This window comes from Zonotrichia leucophrys, chromosome 2, assembly GCF_028769735.1.
Source record: "Zonotrichia leucophrys gambelii isolate GWCS_2022_RI chromosome 2, RI_Zleu_2.0, whole genome shotgun sequence".
Taxonomy (NCBI): Eukaryota; Metazoa; Chordata; class Aves; order Passeriformes; family Passerellidae; genus Zonotrichia; species Zonotrichia leucophrys.
The window spans coordinates 65,917,924-65,939,403 of record NC_088171.1 but is presented as its reverse complement, the minus strand read 5'-3'; the positions used below and the strand labels follow the sequence as shown (position 1 = coordinate 65,939,403).

At 41.8% G+C, this 21,480-nt stretch overlaps 1 protein-coding gene across 2 annotated transcripts in view; it reads right to left on the bottom strand.

The window, feature by feature from the left end:
* NEDD9 (neural precursor cell expressed, developmentally down-regulated 9) overlaps positions 1-21,480 on the bottom strand; it is a 37,261-nt gene continuing 15,781 nt past the window's right edge. Inside the window, exons 3-7 of one of the 2 annotated variants that reach the window (XM_064705276.1) lie at positions 6,489-6,590; positions 5,508-5,603; positions 3,856-5,079; positions 3,430-3,519; positions 1-2,587 (exon numbers count right to left, since the gene is read on the bottom strand). In XM_064705276.1, the coding sequence (XP_064561346.1) occupies positions 2,096-2,587; positions 3,430-3,519; positions 3,856-5,079; positions 5,508-5,603; positions 6,489-6,590 (2,004 nt within the window). In that variant the 3' untranslated portion in view covers positions 1-2,095. The remainder of the gene's footprint in view (positions 2,588-3,429; positions 3,520-3,855; positions 5,080-5,507; positions 5,604-6,488; positions 6,591-21,480) is intronic. The other variant, XM_064705275.1, reaches the window with a different exon arrangement.

Here is a 21,480-nt window from a genome sequence, read left to right as displayed (position 1 = left end):
AGCAATTTTAATCATTCAAAAATTACTTTCTACGAGATAACAAACTGTAATACAGGGTTGCAATAAAGGTTCTTCTTTGGAAAGCACAAACTATCAACATAACCACTACACTTAGAAACACCTTTTCACTTTCTAAGAATATACAGTGAAAAAAATGGACAAGGAAATCCCAAACAACAATAGTACAAAACAGGTTCACACCGATTGCTTTTTGGCAACTGGTTATAGGTTACAAAATCACAACTGCTCTTCCAGGACGTTACACCAGGCCAAGCCTCGGAGCCCATCCTGAGCCAGCTGGGTTGTGCTGGCTTCCACTGACCTTCCAGGAATGTTATGCACTCTGGAATGTTATGGTAGTGACCAGTGGTCTTTGCTCTAAGACAATACCTTAAGGCTGCAGGGTTTCATACACAGCTGAAATGGTTCTGTCACCTCAGACAGCAAATCCCATTTCAGTAAGGCACGTGTTTGGCTACAAAATGGGAAAGGCAGGAGTCAGGCAGAAGTGAGAAGTGCCTGTTTCCCAGGTGCTACTGATCTCACAACCCTGCTGTCACCAGTGACCTGGCAAATGTTCTGAACACATTAATGTGGGACCACCTTGAATTAATAAGGACAGTAGTGTTTCTGCTTTAAAAATGCCAGAATTACCTGGAATTTTCCTGAGCTACTGCTCACTTTGAAGCACAGCTTTTAGCCTGTGGATCACAGGCAAATGGTGTTCAGTGACTTATTTTTAGTGGCTTCACAAAAGGCAGCAATGACAAATAAGCTTATATGGGTTTTGGCGCGACCAGCATACATGAAATTTCTAAAGGAGCCTAACACTCTGCTAACAATTTTTAAGGGTCTACATTGAAAATTACTAGGTGGGACTGTGCGTATTTACTGATGGAATGGTCCCATTAAAACAGGACATTATTTTTGGCAACAGTGTAGTGCAGAAAAGACCAGCATCTACACAACAGAATTCTGGAAAAAAAGCCCAGTAGTTTAATGGAAATCAGAATTGCAACAGATGCAATTAATTCTCAATAATACGTCCTAGAAAATTAAGTGCTACTTCTTCATTAAATTGTGTATATGCTATAGAGATGTTTAAATATCTGTTATTTCAAATTAAACTCTTTTCTTTCCATACAAAATATAATTTGTATGTTAATCGTTCTGAAAGGGATTGGTATTCTGAAACTTTGCTCATCCACAGCCTCAAAGATGAGCCCAATGGATCCTGGGATACCCTCAGGATAACTCGAGTCCATAAACAATAAGGCTTTCATGCCTGACTGCTAAATTAAACTGCCAATGCAAGGACATACAAAGTAAACATGTATGAAATTACATTGCTTGGAATCCATCCACGGTTTTGAAATCCCATGTTGCACAGTTATTAGAAACAACGAAATTGGAATGCCAAAAGATATTAAATATATACAGTTCTGCACTCCTCCTTTGAAGGTCCTGTTTCTTACATGGCCTAAAAATGCTTTTCTCCCAAATGCTGTACACCTTGCTTGATCTGTTGCTTATTGCAGCTGTGCATGTATGTTGGTCAGAATGACCAAATGTTTTACACAACAAAGTAACATTGAGAGGAGTTAAATTTCACAGAATTAATCTATAGAAAGTAATTTCTAAAAAGGGAATGGAGTTCTATGAGAACCATTACACTTGCTTCATGGATTGCTACAAGTAGGTTTCACAACCAAGTCCATGCACCAGCATCAAGATGGAATGAAACAAAAAGAGTGCAGCATCCAGTTAACAAATATGCTGAGGAAACAGGCTGTATATACAAAAGATATGCACTGTTTACCTGACACGTAATTTTTAAGGTGCTTAATTGATGTTTTAGGGAAAGAAGCAACATATACATATACGGTGTGTATACAAATCTAAATGTATATAAGAAACATAATACAGAACCAGACAACATTCCCAGATCCCTGATTTGATTAGACTCTCTAATGCATAAGAATGTATTTAAAATATTTAATAAAAAATATCTAAAAAAAGATAACATTTACATAAAAATAGCTCCAGTTTGTCTGCTCTTCTGCTTTGCTGCTCACAGATTGGATTCTGCTGGGTTTCATAAGGACGCCATTTGGGCCAGTGAGAGTTTGAACAACTGCGCGTGATGCGAGAGCTCTGTTACTCGGTCCACCATCCTCTGCAGGGATGCCGTGTTGGGGTAACTCAAGGCAGCCGCCTTGGTGGCCAGCACAACGCTCTTGAGCAGTTCACACAGCTGGTTGCTGGAGTTCATCACTCTGTTGCACATGTCCTGAGTCGTCATCTGCCTCGCGAGCGTGTCCCCGATGAACACGAGTTTGTGCGCGCTCAGAATGATGAATTTGCTGTGTGCCACGAAGATCCGCGGGGGCTGGGAGGAGTTGACACAGCTGAAGAAGGCATCGATGGCGTTGAGGAGGGAGTTGAAGTGAGTCTCACACTGGTCGGAGTAGAAGAGAAGCAGGCGGCTGTCGTGGGAGGTCTGCAGGGCCTGCGCGGGCTTCCATTTGGAGATGTCGTTCTCCACCGGCTTGGTGATCTCTTGCTCCAGACGCTGAAACTGATTGATCTGAAAGGAAAAACAAAAGCTCCCATCAGCAAGTGTTCTTGTAAGATGTTGTTATGTATTGCAATTTCACTTTGTGCCTCAGGACATCCCTGGGTATCCTACCTTATGCTAAGTCAAAAGAAACAGTATGTTTTCTAGGATCAAGTGATTTGATTACCGTAAATCCAAACATGCAGAGTTCAGAATGGAGAAACATCTAAAATACCTCATTTGCATTAAAAAACCCCAACAACACAAACTCCTGAATTTACAGGCTGTTGCTCATTTGGAGTATTCTGAAATCACAAGTGAGAGAGATGGATCCAAGTGGCAATGACTCCTACACAATCTTTAAAAAGCTGTCATCTCTGTGGGATTTTGAGATGAAAACCCTTTAAATCTCACCTCCTCACTGCTTGTACAATTTTCTGCCATACAATACGGCAACAACATACTGAAGAATTAATATGAGGGAAAAGTGACAGCCTTTGATCTTGTGAACCTACTGTTTTTAACACTAAAAGTGATGTTCAGCACAACATTTAAGCTGATGGTATTGATGTTCCCTGAGCAGATGTGAAGGTGGCACATGTATTCAGTATGGTTCAGTGATTAAGGCCCTGGATGGCAGGTGAGGAAAGCCCAGTTCTCAAGCTGGCTTTGTGCCTGACCTGCTGTGAGACATCACAAAAGCTTGTTTCTCTTCTGTGGTGAAATTTTAGAGTTTTTAAACTCCTTGCTTTTTATTATCTGTATCCTTTGCACACTACTAAGGGCAGATCCCCTCCTGCTCTATTTGACCAGTGCCCCTTGGTGTGAGGAATGCTGCATTTCAGGGCAATTATACACCTGGGAGAACATACCTGATGGTGCTCTAGCTCCATTTTGCTCTGCTTGATGATATTTTCTTTCTCCAGAAGCTCCTTCTGTTGCCTTTCAAACTCTTCTTTCCCCTGTTTTGCATAACATAAGAGACTGTGTTAAATCAAAACTGCTTCTGAGCTAAATGGCAGTTCAGAGGTCAGGAAAGAGGCTGCTTTGTATTGGCTTTTTCACTGGTAGTGCTCCACCAAGAGTACAGAAAATGAAAGGATAGTGTGGCAGAGCAAAAGGCTGTCACTATTAGAAATCCAACAGTCCTCTTTGACAGGAAGTAATCATCCTGGTGAAATTATCAAAAATCTTGAATACACATTAGCATGGCAATCAATTGCTGCTTTCCCACAAGAAGCTTCCAGCAAAACCACAAACAATTCCTACATGCAGAACAAGGTGTTGGGTTTACCTACCTGCAGGTGAACATAATCATAGTCATCCATCCAGCTCTTTTCTGAGCCCTCACTGGTGGCACTGTAAGGGTGCTGGCCTTTACCCAGGAGCGGGGCAAGGGAGCTGCAGTGGTTCTGTGCCTTTTCTCCATGCCGCTGCATCTGAGGACTGTCATACACACAGTCAGCAGCGTTCATTATGTTCTCTGCTGTGTTTTTGACACGGGAGCTGCCCAGTGCCTGTCTGAAGAGCAGCTCAGCGTTGACACTGATGGTGGTGGTCAGCTGCTTGGCATCGTCCGGGACCGTCCTTGCCACCATAACGAACCGATCCAGGTCATCGCACTTGTTCTGCACTCTGTTGACAGCTAGGACATTCAAAGACCAGCTGTAGCTGTTCAAGTCATGACTGGTTTGGGTAAGGATCTGGTGAGAGTCCTCCAGCCTTTGCACCTCCCTCCTCATTTTGTTGAGGAGGCTGATCTCAGGCAGGCAGGAGGCATTGGCTGCCGATCCTTTGGCAAACTGGAGGTACTCCAACAGCGACTGCTCTACCTTATCCACAGCAGCGTGGATTTCATTGATGTGTTTCTCCATGTACCCATAGGACCGCCAGTCTGGTGTGATGAAGGCTGTGAGGTGACTGACAGCTGCCTCCACCATCTGCTGGAGGCGATACAGCCTCTCTATGGCAGTGTCTGGATCTAGGATTAGTCTTTTGTCCTGTGCAGTTGATGCTGAATGAGAAGAGTCTTTTGATGTCGTTGACGATGTGGACATGTTACTCCTTGTGCTTCCTGTGCTGGAGAAAGACAACCTATTCATCCCATCAGTCACATCCTGTAAGCCTTTATTATCTTGGAGGACTGGTGGTGGCACATCATAGACACCTTCTCTTCCTTCTGCAATGGGATTTTCACTGAGTCCTGTCTGTTGTCCTGGGAATGCAACTCCCCTCGGGGTATCATAAACATCTTTTTCAGGTGCAATTTGCTGTCCAAGAAAATGGTTTTGATGGTTTGTAGGGATGTCATAAACACTATGTGTCTGTGGCATTCCACCTGGCAATAACAGGCTCTCAGGAGAAAATCTATTAAGTTCTTTTCCAGTTGCTTTGGTGATGGGAGGAGGAATATCATATACTCCTTCTGGTCTTACACTGTGGCCCACTGAAGATGAAAAATCCTGCAAGTTTTCCCTCAGGGCTGTATCATCTTGGCATGCAGATGGAGGTGCAGCATAGACCTGAATCACAGAAAACAAAACATGAAACCTTTGACTAGAATAGTGAAATATTTACCATCTTCCATTTGGGATGGAAGATCTGCTATTGACTTTCAAAGAGTCAGATACTTATCTGAAGTTTGACTGAGAGTCAGTTTTAATATCTCATTTTTATCACTCATCTTGATACAAATTCCCACAAGCAGCAAAATCCAAAAAGGCAGCATGCTGCCACAATGATAATGTAGCTCTAATTATCAATTTATAGTTCATAACCTTAATTTTGATGCAGCGCTTCACTTCACCAGTTGTAACAATTTAAAAACCTAAGGAAGTTTTTGAAGTACTGAATCTCCTTCTCCTTCAGGATCCTACATGAATCCTTGTTATAACACGTCTTTGGCCAGACATGAAAATACAGGATCTTGTGGAAACAGAGCAATGCTTACCCCTTTGGCAGGTGGTATGTCATACACTCCTTTTGCTTCTCCCATGGGAACTGGAAGTGCAGGCCCCTTAACCGATGTGGGGGGAATGTCATATATCTGAAGAAAGAATAAATGGATTACAGAAAGAAGTCACCTCAGGGAAAGCTCTGCTATTAGATGGATTTTCGTATTTTCTGTGTTTCCTCTAAGAAAGTTTGAACATGACCAGAGCTCTTCTGGCTTTTTTTATATGAGAGAACATCTTGGATTTGCCTACAATTTTGGACAGTTAGGAGGAAATGCACTTTGCCATGTCTCCTCTGGGCAATGGTGCGGACAGCAGGCTGGAGAGACGAAGTCAAGGCTGACTTCCCTCTTGAAGGGTAAATCAGGGTCAGTCTATTACAGACACCTCTTGGGGTGAACATGTTACCAGAACTGATCACACTCTTGGGGTGAACATGTTACCAGAACTGATCACACCCTTCCATTCAGGGGGGTTGAGTTCCAGGTCCTGCCAGCATCCACTCTGCAATCCTGTGGTGCTGGGCACTCACTGCTAAGGGTGCTCCCCAGAACAATGCTATAGTTCAAGCTCAGTGACATGGTGCAGCCAATAGATGGTGAAAACAACTCCCTGCATAGCAGCTGCTCATCTGGGTGATAATTTTACCCTTACTGAGTGAATTACTGTCAACTATGCATCAACAGAGTACAGGGGGAAAAAATGTTCCCAGGCAGCAAGTTTATTCTGTTTAGATATACTCTTTGATCAAAACAGAGAGAACAAATGGGACTTTTGCGTTTGGTGTGCTGCCAAATCTTAGTCAACATCAAATAAAACTTTGAAATACGTCTGTGATCTGTGAATAAGCCACAGCATCTAATTAAAACATATTTTCTCTCTGAAATGAGAGAACTTGCCTTGCTTATAAAAGTCTGGTAGAAATTCATCACCTTTTGTGCTCTGTCAGCCCTGCTGGCACTTTTATTGGTACTTACCCCTTGGAGAGGGCGAACGGGGGGGATATCGTAGGCATCCTTCTGGTGCTTAGAAGGGAATTCATAAACATAACCTTGTCCTGACCTGACTGGTGTTATTACCTGTGGGTAAAGCAAAAAGAGGAAAGGTTAAGTCTCTGAGGATGTTCTCTCTGTTACAATCCAATCCTGTTAACGTTCATGCATCATTGGCAATGTTAGTAACACCAGTCTGCATACCCTTCTGAGAGCTGAACACTTTAAATGAGTGCTAGTAGCTGCAAATGCAGCATTTTTTCTTTCCAGACCAGCCCTGACATGACTGTTTGCTAGTGCTCTACACTGTCTTCTACTTGCCAAGCACAGATTCTGTGCAGGTCTGAGAGCTCTGTCCTTTCTTCCCACTGACCTCCCACTAGCACAGACTGCACGAGGCGATGGCTGCACCACCCACTCGCTGAGATCAGGGCTGATCCCACCAGGTGTGAGTGTCCCCACTCCTTGTCAGAGGCTTAAAATACTGTGTTTAGTCTCTGGGAGTCTACACCTTTGCTTGTAGAGGTATTTCCCAGCTACTCCAGCAGGACTCCATAGCACAACATCCTGGAGAACTGAGTGTGAGTTGAGGCTTTGGAAGTTCTCTACATAAAAATGCCATGCTTAAACTTTCCAAAGCAGGACATTGAATTTTGCTGTCTCTGCTTGGTTTATCCATGTCAGTGGCTAAGAGATGGGAAATGTCAAGCCATTCTTGAAGTATATAATGCAATAACAGCCTCTGAAAAACAAGAAAGCTTAGAATTTACATTTTCTGACATTTTGTAAACCATTAACTACCAAAATGAGTGCAAATAAAATTTGGTGAAAAAAAAATGCCTTAAGTCTTGGACAGCATCTGCACAGCAGAATTTCAGTATAGTGTGGTATAAAATAAATGTTACCTAACCCCAAAAGAGAACTGTGTTTGTAGTGGCAATGCTGGCATCTGAACCTCTGCTGGTGCTATTTAGCTCTAAGAAAAAAATATAAATACTGTAACTCAAAGGCACGACATGATAAATTACATAGGCTCGTATAAGATGTGGCTTGGTACTCGGCTGGGGAAAACTTTATACCAGAGCTACCTAACTCTCCTTAGAAATGTATGAGAGACATACCAATAGCATTTCTACCCAAACACTCAGTAAGGATCCCGCAAGAGTGTTTGCTCTAAGGAATCCTCACATCCTGGCCACATTTTCACAGTGAGCTCTTCTTGACTGAGGTCTTCAGGGAAAGTCCCTCATGCTGACCCCCTACCTCTTCTCTGCTATGTTAACAACACAGGCTCTCCTTCTTTTCACTTGCTGCCCAGATTTGCCTGTGCAGTCTCTGTCCCTGTCCCATGAAACAACCACTGGATTCCCCCTCGGGTGGGTGCCCTGCCAGCACCAGGACAGGTCTGATTCAGTGAGCATCCCAAGGCAGCACCAGCCCTGCCCTGACTCTGTGGGCCTTGGGGGAAGGAGGAACAGTCACACCTGGCAGGCAGGGGAAGACCATGGCTTTTGCAAGTGCTTCTCCTTGAACTGCCATCAGACACAGGAACTGGAAGTGATAGAGTCTCCAGAATGCTGCAGATGAGAGAACTGCTCAATTGGGCATGGGGCCAATAGGGCTTAGGATTCTTTTTTTGAAAAACACACAGGAGTTTTTCAAAAAAAGAATCTAAAAATATTGCATATATGACACACCGTTCCTATCCCACAGAGTCACATACTGCATTGTTAAAGGTATCTGTGGGCTAAACTTTAAAGGAAGTTCTTTCTGAAGTTACTGGAAGCTTCCCATAATGGGTCACTCCAGACAGTATCCCTCCCAGGCCTCTCTCATGTAGTACTGGGGTTATTCTGTTTGCCAGAGAAAATTCTAACTTGTATCACCATCACCTCTTCATGCTTTTTCTGCCAGTGAGAGTTAGTGACCACGCTAGAATAGTTTGCCATGTACATTTTGAATCCTTTTTTCCCCCCCAGCTGTGTACTGCCAGTCAAATGCTTTCTACCCAAGTCAAGAACAGAAGGATTTGGTTTAAAGTCGTGTTTACTTAAAGGTTCCTTCCAAGGGCTACAAAATTACAACCATGGAGTTGGTTCAATGAGTCATTCAGCGTGTTAAAGTGATCCTCTGGGAGAACTGACAATGTATAGTAAAAGCAAAGGGCTGTTTCCTGGGTAGCCCATCTCCACCAGCCCTTCTGCTGCTGTGAACACAGTGGCATTAGGCTGCCTGCTAATATGCTGAGAAACTGCTTGACCATCCTCGAGAAAAGAAACAACGGGGTGTTCATGGCAGGCAGCCAGAGGCTCCACGCAGCGCTGGAAGCAGGAGGAATGATGTTAGCTCTGCTTCACCTGCTGCTCGCTGCCTACATGGACAATGCAGGACTCAGGATGTGTCAGGCTCCAAAAAGACAGATATTGGTTGCTCAGTGTGAAATTTTTATAGCAACTTGCTCAGTTTTGTTCTACACCAGAAGCTGAATGACTGAACCGCTTCAGGATAAAAGGAGGCTCAGGGGAGACCTTATCAATCTCTACAGCTCCTGCAAGGTGGTTGTAGGCAGCTGGGGGCTGATCTCCTCTCCCAGGCAATGACTGACAGAACAAGAGGACACAATCTTAAGCTGTGCCAGGGGAAGTTTAGATTAAATGTTAGAAAAAAATTCTTCACTGAAAGAGTGATTGGGCACTGGTCTGCCCAAGGAGGAGGTGGAGTCACTGTCCCTGGACATTTAAAAAAAAAGACAGGATGTGGCACTCAGTGCCATGATTTAGCTGATGAGGAGGTGTTAGATCACAGGTTGGACTTAATGATCTCAAAGGTCTTTTCCAACCTAGTTAATTCTGTGATTCTGTGATAAAAGACACCAGCACTCTTCTTCCTCAGGGAATTGATCTCCATGAACAAACTCACATGCCTCTAATATAAAAAAGGGAGTTGATCCAAGCAGCACAGGCAGTAAGGCACAGAATCACAGAAGGCTGGAAAAGACCTTTAGGATCAGTGGGTCCAACCATAAACCTAGCACTGCCAAGCCCCACTAAGCCATGTCCCTAAGCACACACAAGTAAAACCACTTGTTCTTCTCATAGCTAAACATGGTATTTTGCTTTTGTAACAAGAATCCCTGGTCACAAAACAGATTATATCCTTGCACCATGGAGCCTGGAACATGCATGGAAGAGAAGCTTGCTCATGCTCAGTACTTGCAGAGAAATTCTGCCTCAGTCTGCACACAGGAATTTCATGCAGCTGCAGTTACTCTGGTAGCCCATCTTTAGAGGCCTTCCTCACTTTTCAAAAAATCCTGACATAGTAGATGCCATATGAAAGATTTACAGTATTACAAGGGTGCTGGTTTTATTTACTGTGCTGATACAATCCTAAAAAGTTACACTAAAGCTAGATGGATCACACAAAGGAAACCAGTTTCACTCAGCACTGCAGGACTTTTTATACCATCTAGGCACTTTTGCTCTTTCCCAGACCTGAGGCAGTGGTCAAGCAGTGTCACTCCTTAATTTGGTTGAAACAAAAATGTGCTCTGGGTGTGTCTAACTGCTGTCAAAGAAAGTGAGAGGTTAAAGTGCAAAATCCTTGATTCTGGGTATTCATGACTAAAGTCTGCCTGCAAGTGCAACTGTGGACAGAGGACCTGAGGTTCTGCAGGGCTGTGGTTAGCAGTGCACTCTACTTATGGTGGCATTTATTTTCCAAATAGAAATGCAAGAGATGCTTTTATGTCAGCTCCTCTTGAGGCTTTCAAACAAGTCATATGAAAGGCAGAAAATATGATTTTAAGACACCCAGCAACAACCAAGGTTTGCTGATAACATGAAAGACAGCTTTTTTCTCCCAGTGACTTGGGTATATTTTCCTGTGTGGAGAATCACTATCCAGTAACAACATGTTATGAGCAATTTCACAGCAAAATCTCCTGCAGATGATAATCTGGTCTGTACTGAGTACAAGAAAATTTCCTGTTGTACCTCCACCCCTCTTTCATTCCAATGCTTTTCCTTAAGCTGCACTGCTTATTCCTGGTCAATTCAGAACAGAAGAAGCTCATCACCAAAGCTTATCTTGAATAAACATTTTGTAACAGTAATTAAAAGAATGCCCCCACTACTTGACAAAGGAAAAATGTGGGGCATTTGCTCTTACTCTCATGACCTCACATGGGTCATCAGGACATGGGGTTTTGCTGCTTTTTCTGTCTGAGCAAGAGAGGTGGAGCTGGGCAGATGAAGTATGGAAGATAACAAACCCAGTCAGAAGTAACTTTTCATTCTGGATATTTACCCATAAATATATTAAATTAACTTGCTGCTTCTGAATGGGATGCTCAGCCCTTCCACTGCATTGCTGAACAATTTTTTATGGTTTTATTTTTGATGGTAGTTTACTTTTGAAGATGAATTCAGAAGGAAGGAGGTGACTGCAAGAGAAACGTTCCACATTAGCCACTTCTAGAACAGGGATAGCAGCCCCATCTGACACTCACAAATTTATTTTTGAACAAATGTCATTGCACTTCATACCTCATAAGGATTATTTTCCCTTTTACCTCTTCTCTTTCAAGAATGCCTGTGGTCACCCAAGTATAAAAAAATAATCCTGCATTTCAAACCAGCAATTTTCCTTGTTTACGTGTTAAAGGAAACAGATGGTGTTCCCACAAACCATCTAGCCCAACAACATTCTCAAAACATTGTTAACCACTTAATCCGTGCAGAGCAGCTAACAGGAACCAGCTTTGGCTCTGGTGAAATGTGTAATGAGCCTTCAAACTTTCAGTACTGCAAAACAAAGACAACTGAGCAGAAAGTTTGTTCTGTTCTTTCTGAAGACCACGCTCTTCCAAAAGCAATTACTTGGACCTTTTCCATGCCAATGGCATGTCCCTAACCAAGAAAAAAAGAGCTGAATGTGCATGTACTTTACAAAATATCCAGCCCTGTGGTTCATTAAATCCTGCTTTCCTAAATATAGGGGGGAAAAACCAACATTCTATTTCTTCCAGGATTAAAAGGCATGTTAGGCTGCAACAGAGAACATTCCTAACTACGGAAACAAGAAGACCATTCCCATTCTCGTGCTTACAGCAGATACACAACACTGTAGTTTACATTGTTTCACAAGGACAAAGAGCAAATAAAACTACTGAGGCAAACCAAATTACTCTGAATTTATAGCAGCACTGTGAGGGCAGAATTTGGCCTGTTCTCATGAACTGCAATTCCTGATATGCAGAATGATGGGTAACAAGGGAGTTTTACAGGTGGCAGAACTGATCAGAGGTACACTGCACCTCTGCAACACCTTGAACCACCCAAATCACAGGCAGAGGGGAGCTAAAAAGGGCAGCTTGGTAATTCCCAGTATGGCCTCTCAACCCCAAGAGCCCACTGATGCCTGCTGACTGCTTTTAAATAAACAGTGCTTTTTGGAGGTGGGAAAGAAGGGGCATATATTTTAAATTGGGACAAATAACTGCATTAAAACATATTTCCCCCCACGATGCTCTCCTCTTCACCCCTCGGGCAGGGCTCAGCAGCTGATGAGCTGCTGCCATCCACTGCTTGCCCTGGGAAGAGTTCTGACCCAGTGATGGTGCATAAAAGGGGGCTGGCATGAAGCCTGGGTGTGGCAAAAATAAATCAAAGTGTAAGAAAATGAAAAAAAAAAAAAAGTCATGTCTGTTTACTGTTGTAAATGATTTCTTTAGATTTAACATGAAGCTCTAATTATTGAAATTCTGTTGCTGAGCCCCTTAAGTGGGTATGTAACAGCCACCTGGGCTCTCTGAGGCTTGGAACAAGAATAAAACAGACAAAGAGAATATAGGGAAATATCAGAGAGAATTAAGAGGAAAAGAACTCCCTATTCTCTTGAAGTCCTAGCCTTTTGCAAGGCAGGGACAGTGGCCATTGAATTATGTCAGATCAGGCAGTGAGCCACTTCTTAGCCTTTCTTTCTGTTCTGATGCATGTACTTAGGAAGCCATGTGTGTCTCTTTAAATGTTTTGCAATTTCTTTCCCCTTGAGGATGTTTCAGTGGCTAAGCTGAACTTGAGGAAGGTTGGGTTGAAAAGCACACAGGTAATTTAGGTATTTGAAAGAACCTGGCTAGCTGGCTAAAACTGTCATTTTTACAGAAAGCACACAGTGTTTCCACTTATGTATTCTGCAAGCTGCATCAGGATTTCCAGTGACTGATACTAAATTTCCTGACAGTAATACCTACCATATCACTTTCTGTTGCCTGCTCTGAAAAAAACCAAGCAATCATGTTTTTACTTACTTATTTGCTGTATACAATGACAGTGTATTTCTCTGCTGCCAACAAGTAAAGGCTGGAGTTTCACATGTGCTAAGGATACTCTTATCAATGTTTGGGTTTGTAAGCTGTTAAGATTATGAACTCATAGCACCTTATTTAAATCGAAATAATGCATGAACATTGGACCACTATAAAATGTTCTGGCGTAGTATTTTCTGCCAAGACTGAGCTGCTGGAGAGCTTTGATCAAGTCTCACAACCTGGAAGAGGATGGAGGAGAGGAAGTCTGTAGAGGCATGTTTTCTGATGCACTGGACTTGTAGCCCAATAATGAGTTGTTTCTAGTGCTAAGGCCCAAATGTCTCTGCCAGCAAGAGGAAATGGACAGAAATGGCTGTATAGATTTTCTGGGCTGAGTGAGTTATCAGCTGTAACACACAGCAAGAAGAACCGCGGCACCAGGGAGCGTTGTGACACCTCTGCCTGCTTCTGAGGGGGTGTTCACCACTGAGATTTCTTAGAATACTCAGATGTGTGAAGATAAGGACAGACACATGACAAATACTACCCGGGTACAAAGCTGGTTTATTTCTTGATGCTGCGTTTATCTTTAAAAAACCTGCTTATTTTCTCCACGTGCTGTCCAAGACCTACACCTATGAAGATTCTGCTGTAAATGCTCTCAAAACCTAAAGCAGGTCCAGATGTCACTTATTCATGGTGTGTTAAAAATGCTTAACTCTTCAGGCTCAGGCATTTAAACAGAAACTTTTAAACGTGCCTATGAAGGGCCTCACCAGTAGATGTCCAGTCTTAAAAACTACCCCTGTGTATTGTCATAACAGCATGTAAGGAAAATGGGTGTTACAATTTTGGGGATGTATTATTTCAACAAGACTTACACAAGTTTTGGGTTGTGAGTCTTGAAGAGATAGAGGACAAGCTGTGAAACAAATTTAAGATAAAAAATGTGACATCACAAGCTGGCCTGGATTTAAACCCTCAGTGCTGGTGAAAAGGGTATAACCAACTGCTTTGCAACTAGCCTAATCCTGAACTTTTAACTTCTGGTAGGACTTCTTCCATTAATCAATACACAAAAGCAGGGTCATTACAATATTTTTAAGTTTTGCTTTTTTCCTAAATCTGAAGTGCAGGTTTATAGTCTTTCCAAACAACTTTTTAAAAAAATAAATCTGTGGAGTTACACAAATGTTCTAAGTTCTGATTATTATAAAATGACAGGGCTCTATGAAGTGTGGTGGAATAGTGCTGAACTTGCATTAGTTGTAGCTTTAGATGAGAGCGTTGAATTTTTTTCTCACTGATGTTCATGATTGCAAACTAAGTGCAGATAAAAAGGTCTGTATCTCCAGATCTTACTAAACGAGCTGTACAAAACACACACAAAAAAAAATCTCAACAGCTTTGTCACTGGCAAGATTTTACTGGGAATTTTTTTTTCTTTATTTTATGATGTTTTCGTGACATGATCCCACTCACTCTCACATCAGCTCTAGGGCTTGCTGCCAGTTGTGTTATGAGCACATTTCTGCTTGCTTCAGTGGAACAGGCTGGCCTTGAACTGCAAGGCTGACTGGGAAGGGGTATTTCCAAGATTCTGGTAAGAGTCATTCTTGCTCACAAAATGTAATTAAAGACAATCAAACTAACACTTCTGAGAATGTCCCATTTTTCAGAGGAGAGGAAGAGAACAAGAGAGATGAGCAAATCATACCATTACTATTAAATTATCAGCATTTTAAAGAGGAGTGTGAAGAGGATAGTTGTCCAACATTCTTGATAAGAGTTTTACCAGTGTCATGTCATCTCCATGACAATTACTCATATTTAGGCAGACAGAAACATCATTTTTGCATGCACTGGTCAACAGAGCTAAAAAGCTGATGTGTCACAGGACTGGTGATAGAACAGGCATGAACTCTGAAATAATGCCTATGGATGGGTCTTACAGAGAAAGAATCTCCCCCAATTACTGTGTGATAATTTTTAGTGGACAAATATGCATGACCGCTAAAGCATTCTCCGAAAAACTGTGATTAAGTCTGAGCTGCAGTTTTGATAAAGGAAAAGTATGTGGCAAAACTCAGCACCTCAGCATTTGGGTCTCTTGTCCATGATAAAAAAAAAATAATATCTTGCTTTGGCCATCCCAGTCTGTCTAGTCTCCCCACTTTAAAAAGGTTGTCACATGAAGAACCAACTGCAAACCAGAGCTTGTTTTCTGTGCTCATAATACTATGACTGTCTCTTTTCAAGGACAGAAGCCCAAATTTAGGGCAAGTTTGGCAGAAGAGAGGAAAGAAAGAAAGAAAAAAGAATGAGGTATTAAGACAGATAGGGCAGATTGTGTCTTGCTGTGAATGACATGAAATCCTAAAGGCTGACAATCAAAAACCAGTTTGGTTCAGTTCATACAAATAATTTTAATTCTTCTGAGGTGCTTCATCTTTTTTCTGTTATTTCTTTCCTCCTACACTGAATTTCTAGATTAGGGAGAAAGCTTCATTTGGGAATTGTTGTAACAGGGTATTTCCATGACTTCTCGTTTCCCTTCCTTTAAGACATTTCTCAGAACAGATCCTTCCCTGTCATCAATTTCAGTTTTTGTGAATCGGCATTTCCCAGTGGGCAAAAAAATGGCTGAGACAAAGCATTGCCAGAGTTTCAATTCCACAAGAGTGCTCTCAGAGGTACACTTGGTCAGAAACAATGGAAGTGGCCCTAAATCATTTAAGTTGGGAACTACACTGCTCTGAGAGAGGGAGGCAAATAAAACCTTTCATGAGGAAGAAGCTTGATTTGATTTTATTTCATTTGTAGAGCCTCTCTGGCTCACAAGCTGTACTGGCTCCATTTCTGCATGGGTATCTCAGGGCAGCTGCACAGACTAGTGCTTCTAGTAAGAGGTGTTTAGATTAGCACAGCTTGCTTTGGCAAGTTTATGGAAGGCAAAGACACCTTTTAAACAGATATAAACTCCATCCTGAATTGTTTTTTTGCCAGACCTCAGTCATGACTGCCTGTGTATATTTAAAAGCTGTGATGGTAAGACCCAATGGGAATATATTACTGTCTTTTAAGGATTAGACTGGCTTATGGAAGGTTCCTGTCTCCTAGGAACTTAGCTACCTTAATTTCACTTTGCACCCATTTTAACAGTTTGTTTGGGGAGAAAGATTAATTTAGATTCATGTTAGGAAAAAAAATGCAATACTGCCACTGCTATATAAAAAATAAAAACTGAAATGTTTTATGCAAACATATGGAATGATGATATTCTGAGGCTAATTAGTCATCCTCCAAATCAAAACATCTAAAAAATCATAGAATGCCTGCCAAGACTTTAGATTTCACTAGAACTGTATTTTCTGATGGCCAGCAACCTGTCTTCATCTACCCATTTCCTATCTCCAGAAACCACACTTCCTCCTTATGATGAGATTTACTTTCTGAATAATCAGTTTTCCACTCATGTGGAATTTTTTTTCTAAAATGCTCTGCTGCTGTGCTTAGTTTTTAGTACTTAGAGGGCAATTTAGATTACCTGAATTTGGTGTTTTGTTTCAGACATAACCAAATGCTCAGTTAGGTTTTTAACCACCAAGAAAGAGCCCATAAGCTTGCATTTTTCTTTTATTATTACTATTGTTATTGTTTTACTATTTTTAGCAGAGGTTTGATTCGGCTCTTGGGGAGACAGATTTGTGTCCCTGGAGCCCTCAGGTATTAGATGAGACTGCAGGACTGGCCTTTTTTTTCTGATACTCCAGGGGAAAAATGCGCGCCTCTGGTCTACAAACAGAATTGATGAAAAAGAGCCCTGTGCTCAAGGAGGAACAGGGAGTAATGTTGAGCTCATATATTTGCTCAGCCTAATAAAATGCAGTCTTTTTCTTGAAATACTTCTCTACAAATCACATCAGTGACTAACTACTGCTTACTCTGCCTTGTGGATGAGGGATTAACTGCACTGACTTTTTATCAGTAAAATGGTTGTTCTCCTATTAACGTCACATGGAAAGTTACAAGGGAAACTCCCGAGCCTAAGAAAACAGCTGTGAGCTGTTTTAACCACTGAGCTTGCATTTAACTTGAGGTATTTTCATCCTTTACAGCACACACTTTGTGAAAGCAAGCTCTGAGTGTTGAGGTATGTGCTACCATTGCTGCTGCACTCAGCAAACTTCCTGTGTGTTCAGCACTTTAACACAGAAGCATTATTTTGTTATGAGGGATACAATTCCCCAAAGTAGAGTTTGTAATGTGAAAGCAAAAGAGAAGAATGACTATATGATCACTGTTAGGGCCATTTATGGAAACCCCACCACAGGAAACTGTGGTATTTCAGCCTGAGGGTAAATGGGGACATTATCTTGGAATGTAAATACATTTTACCAACAAACTGCAAAACACTAGATATGATCTCATTCTTTCTGATAACAAACTAATCACTCACACAACTCTTTACTGTGCTTAATGTCTTTATCTTCTTATTTCATAAATGTAAAAATAGGCAAGGAAAATAAGACAATAATGTAAAGGCAGGCTTATTTCTGGAACTAACATTATAAGGAGCCATTTCTTTCTTCCCAGCTAGGACAGTATTTGTGTAATTGAAAGGGAAAATGTCATAATGTGGCTAACTGGCCCCTGCTACTGAAGTCTGTGCCAGAATTGTCAGGGTGGTGCTGCTTGTGGGGTGGTGTTTCTACTTTCTCGTGCTTTGAACCAGCATGACTCTTAACATAAATAAAACCCAGGGAACAAGGTCCGTTCCCATAGCCATGGTTTACCCAAACCTCCTGCTGAAGGCAGTGACCTCTTGATAAAGTAGGATGGTGGGGTGTGAAACCCTTGATTTGTCAAGGACATGTTTATACTTGAAAATAGGCCAGGGATGAAGATGAGTCCCTTCCCTATTCCGCTCTATCCACTTTTAAAAGGTGGGTAAATCTGAGTGGTTCCTGAACTGAAGTGTTCCAGTCCAAACAGACCAACAAACAAAAAAGGTGATTTGTTCCAAGCTGGCATTAATCTCTATTTGCCTGATTTGGTCTGTACCTTGTGGGAGCTGTAGTTCAGGGCTGGTAACTCCCACAGTGCAGTCTCTTCCCTGGACAAACATCAGCCTCACTCTGTTTTGTGCAGAGTTTCCTTGACCAACAATCCTCCTGACAGCTACTAGTTCCTACAGAAAGCTGTTTTCCAGCAAGGAAATAATTCCCTTAATTTTTTTGGCCAATGCTACTTTCAGGATGGCAGGGACAGCACAACTAGATCAGTTAGGGGGAACACTGAACCAGAAAATGAGTGTTTAAATTATGGCAGTGACTCTTTTTTTCATGTGTAGCTTTCCCTACTTCACAGCTTAGGCGTGAACTAATGATTAATCACTAATGATTAATCAGATGCAAAACAATCTTTGTGCTCTGTTGGCACCTTTCCCAAAGGATGTTCTCAAAGCAATCTGTACAGAATGAGTTCCCTCATAATTAATCCACATATTTTGCAGATGAGATGCAAAAGCACCACTCAAGACCACGCAGAATTCTGAGACAAGGATAAAAACCAGGGTTCCTGAATGTCAGATTTGTCTGAAGGTTCTTTCTCTTTGCTGGCTGCAGCAAAAGAGAGTAAGTTCCAAGACAGAGTACAGAAAGAGGGAATAAATTCTAAGACACAGCTTCCACCTCTTTACACCCCTGAGATGCTCTCCACGCTTTGGGGTTTTGTGACTGAACTTGCAGCAGAGCTGCAAAAGCCTGGGGCTAACCAAGGCTAATTTTAAGGCTCCTTATCTCTGTCATTGGTAGGGTTAGTTCTAGAAGGTGCTATTTTCATTTGATAGAGGGAGCCAATACAGCTCTGTTGTCAGCAACCAGTTTGGCCAGAATCAATTAATCACTGTAATTACCTGCCTCAGGACTCCTTTTTGACTTGCTCTGCCTTGCTGGCTTAGGAGATGGGTTACCTCAGCACAGCTTAATAACATGCCTGCTGTTGATTTACTGCTGCTCCAGGCTAGACAATTCCTGCCTGACAGCAGCTCCTGAGCCCTGCCTGCAAAACCTGCACGGCAGCCAAGCCACACGTTTGCACAAGGGAAGCAAGCAGACACGTGCAGAAAGGGATGGCACAGAAACTGCTGCTGGTCCTGCTTGGAATGGTGTCCAGAGGACACAGGCTTCTTCTCTAGCTCCTGCTGTGGGAAGGGAGAAGGCTTGCATACAGCAAGAACTTGCAGCAAAACCCTTCAACGTCCTTATGACTACCAAAATACACAGCTTGCTGACCAGCTGGTTCTGCTGATGGAAGGAGCCAGAGTGGCTCATTTGAGCCTTTGAAGCAGGTGTCACAAGTCCGAGAAAAGATATCATTCAGTTTGGAAGACAAAGCAAAGAGACCCCAAATCAAACCTTCAAGATGCCCAGCTTTTCTTAATATTAAGGATTGTTTTTACTGATCCCTAGAGGAGGAGGATTTAGAGGGCAGACTGTTTCCTCCATACAAAGGAGACAAGTGCTAAAGTGCTTCCTTTTAATTAGGCTTTTCTTTCACAAAGGCATTAGCAGAGTTACAGCTGTAGCTGTAAAAAAGCAGCTTAGCAAGATCAAGATGATACAGAACAAAGTATTTTACCTTAGACACCTCCTTCACTGCTAAGTTGTCTCTTGCCTGTCATGGATTCAATCCAAATGTGTTCCTTTTAGTGTAGAACTGAGCAATCCCAAAGAGAAAGGATATATCTACCTCTGGTCAAAGCAGGATGCTGCCATGAGCTTTGCCAGCCACTAATACAACACAGTGAATACTGAGACTAAGGACTCTTGAGCTAAATACATTTAAGTCAGGCTTTAAGATATTGGCTACGGCTAAGCAGATTGGCATTTACTTTGATTGAGGATGAAATACTTTATAAACATGTATGTTTAGTTATTTTACAGTGAGCAGCATAGCTGGTCTTTCATGGGTGGCAAGGAATTAAATGAAAACAAGTCACAACTCTGACAAATAGATAACTTTCTAAAGTTATCTATTAAGAATTCAGAAAAATTCATAATCAAGGTTGCTGAAAAAATTTCTCAGCAGAAACTTGGAGAAAACAGGAGCTTCACAGCTTCTGATTTTTTTATCTCAACAAGAACTTTGCACTTAGACTAAAACAAAGATTTCAGTCTCTTAGGGTTTCAATGGTTTTAACACAGTCCTAGCAGCCAACAGGTTTATGCAAAATGTCCTGTTATTTTCACTGGAGCTGGAGAGGGTAGGAGGAGGGAGAAGAAAAACCCTCTTATCAGTTGGAAAATTCTTTCTGTGTGGAGTAGAAACGCACATTAATTATGCTAAGCAAACTATCCTAATAGTATTTACACAAATCAGGTACTAAAATGAAGGTACATAGTGCTCATTCCAAACTAATTCCTTGGGCTTTCCTACAGACTTTAGTGCAGATCTGCTGTATGGTGCATCTCCTGTGCCCAGGCTGGATAGCTGAGGCATCTCTGAACAGTGCTGTAAAATGTTTCCTGCAGCCATACCCTAAAATGAGATCTCTTCTCTGCTGCCCTATCAACAGACTATTTACCAGGTGCTCACTAACTACCTTGGAGGGTTATCCACTGTGGATATGCAAACAATACCATCCCTGGAAAATATTTCAATGTATGTAGTCTATATGGAAAGAAGGAAATGAGAGAAAATACATGGGAGTTATCAAGAAAATTCACGTAATTGCTCCAACAAAGCTCCTATCTCTGCCTGTGCAGCAAGTGCAATTTTCTTGTATTATCTTCCTGCACAGCCTATAAAGCATAACTATGGAAAAGATGAGCAAGCAAACCTCTTTATAAATTGACTTGGAATGGTTTCACAGATCTTTCTTTCTTGCTCAGAAGACAAAAAATCCATTTATTCTTATCAAGGAAAATGAAATTATAACAAGGAAATAAAAGCATTAGAAGACGTCTTCCAAAGGCTTGATACGAAAAAGGCTGAGTTGTGGGTGATGTGGGGGGAAAACACAAAACAGACAGTCTTGCCAAACTAAATTAGATGAAAGTCTAAACCAGTAAAGAACTTCCTGAGAGAGCCATCATCCACTCACATAAATTGGATATTAATGCTGTGCTTTAAGCTCTAATGGTAAGCAGGATGCTGATATCTGGAGCTGTTGGGAATGGAGGGACTGAAAGAATTTCTTTTTGGCTCTGTAATACTTCCTTCCTTGGGTATCTTCCTTAATCCTTCCTTTTCTGTCACCAGGGTACCTGGCAGGTATCCTGTGAGGTAAAATGAGGGAGTGGCAGAAGATGGGGAGAACTTAAGAAGAATAGCAGGAACAAGGGGTGACCCTTGCAAAATGCAATAATGCAGTAATGGCTGCATCATGGAGCTGCTGCAGCTCTCACTCTCAGCCAAGAAACTTAACTGTAGATAAACATCAAGTGCACTCTTAAAAGGTTTAGGTTTAATATTAAAACATCCCTCAATATCTTTATCCTCTTGTTTCCTCACCCTTACAAGTATGGCCCTTGTCACATCAATCACCGATTTCTCTTTGTAGTTTAGACCCACTGGGACTGCTCCAGCAAGATAGTATATAATTTTTAATTAAACAAAAATTACTCGGGCAGATGATGTAACTGTTCATTAAGAAGTGGGAGA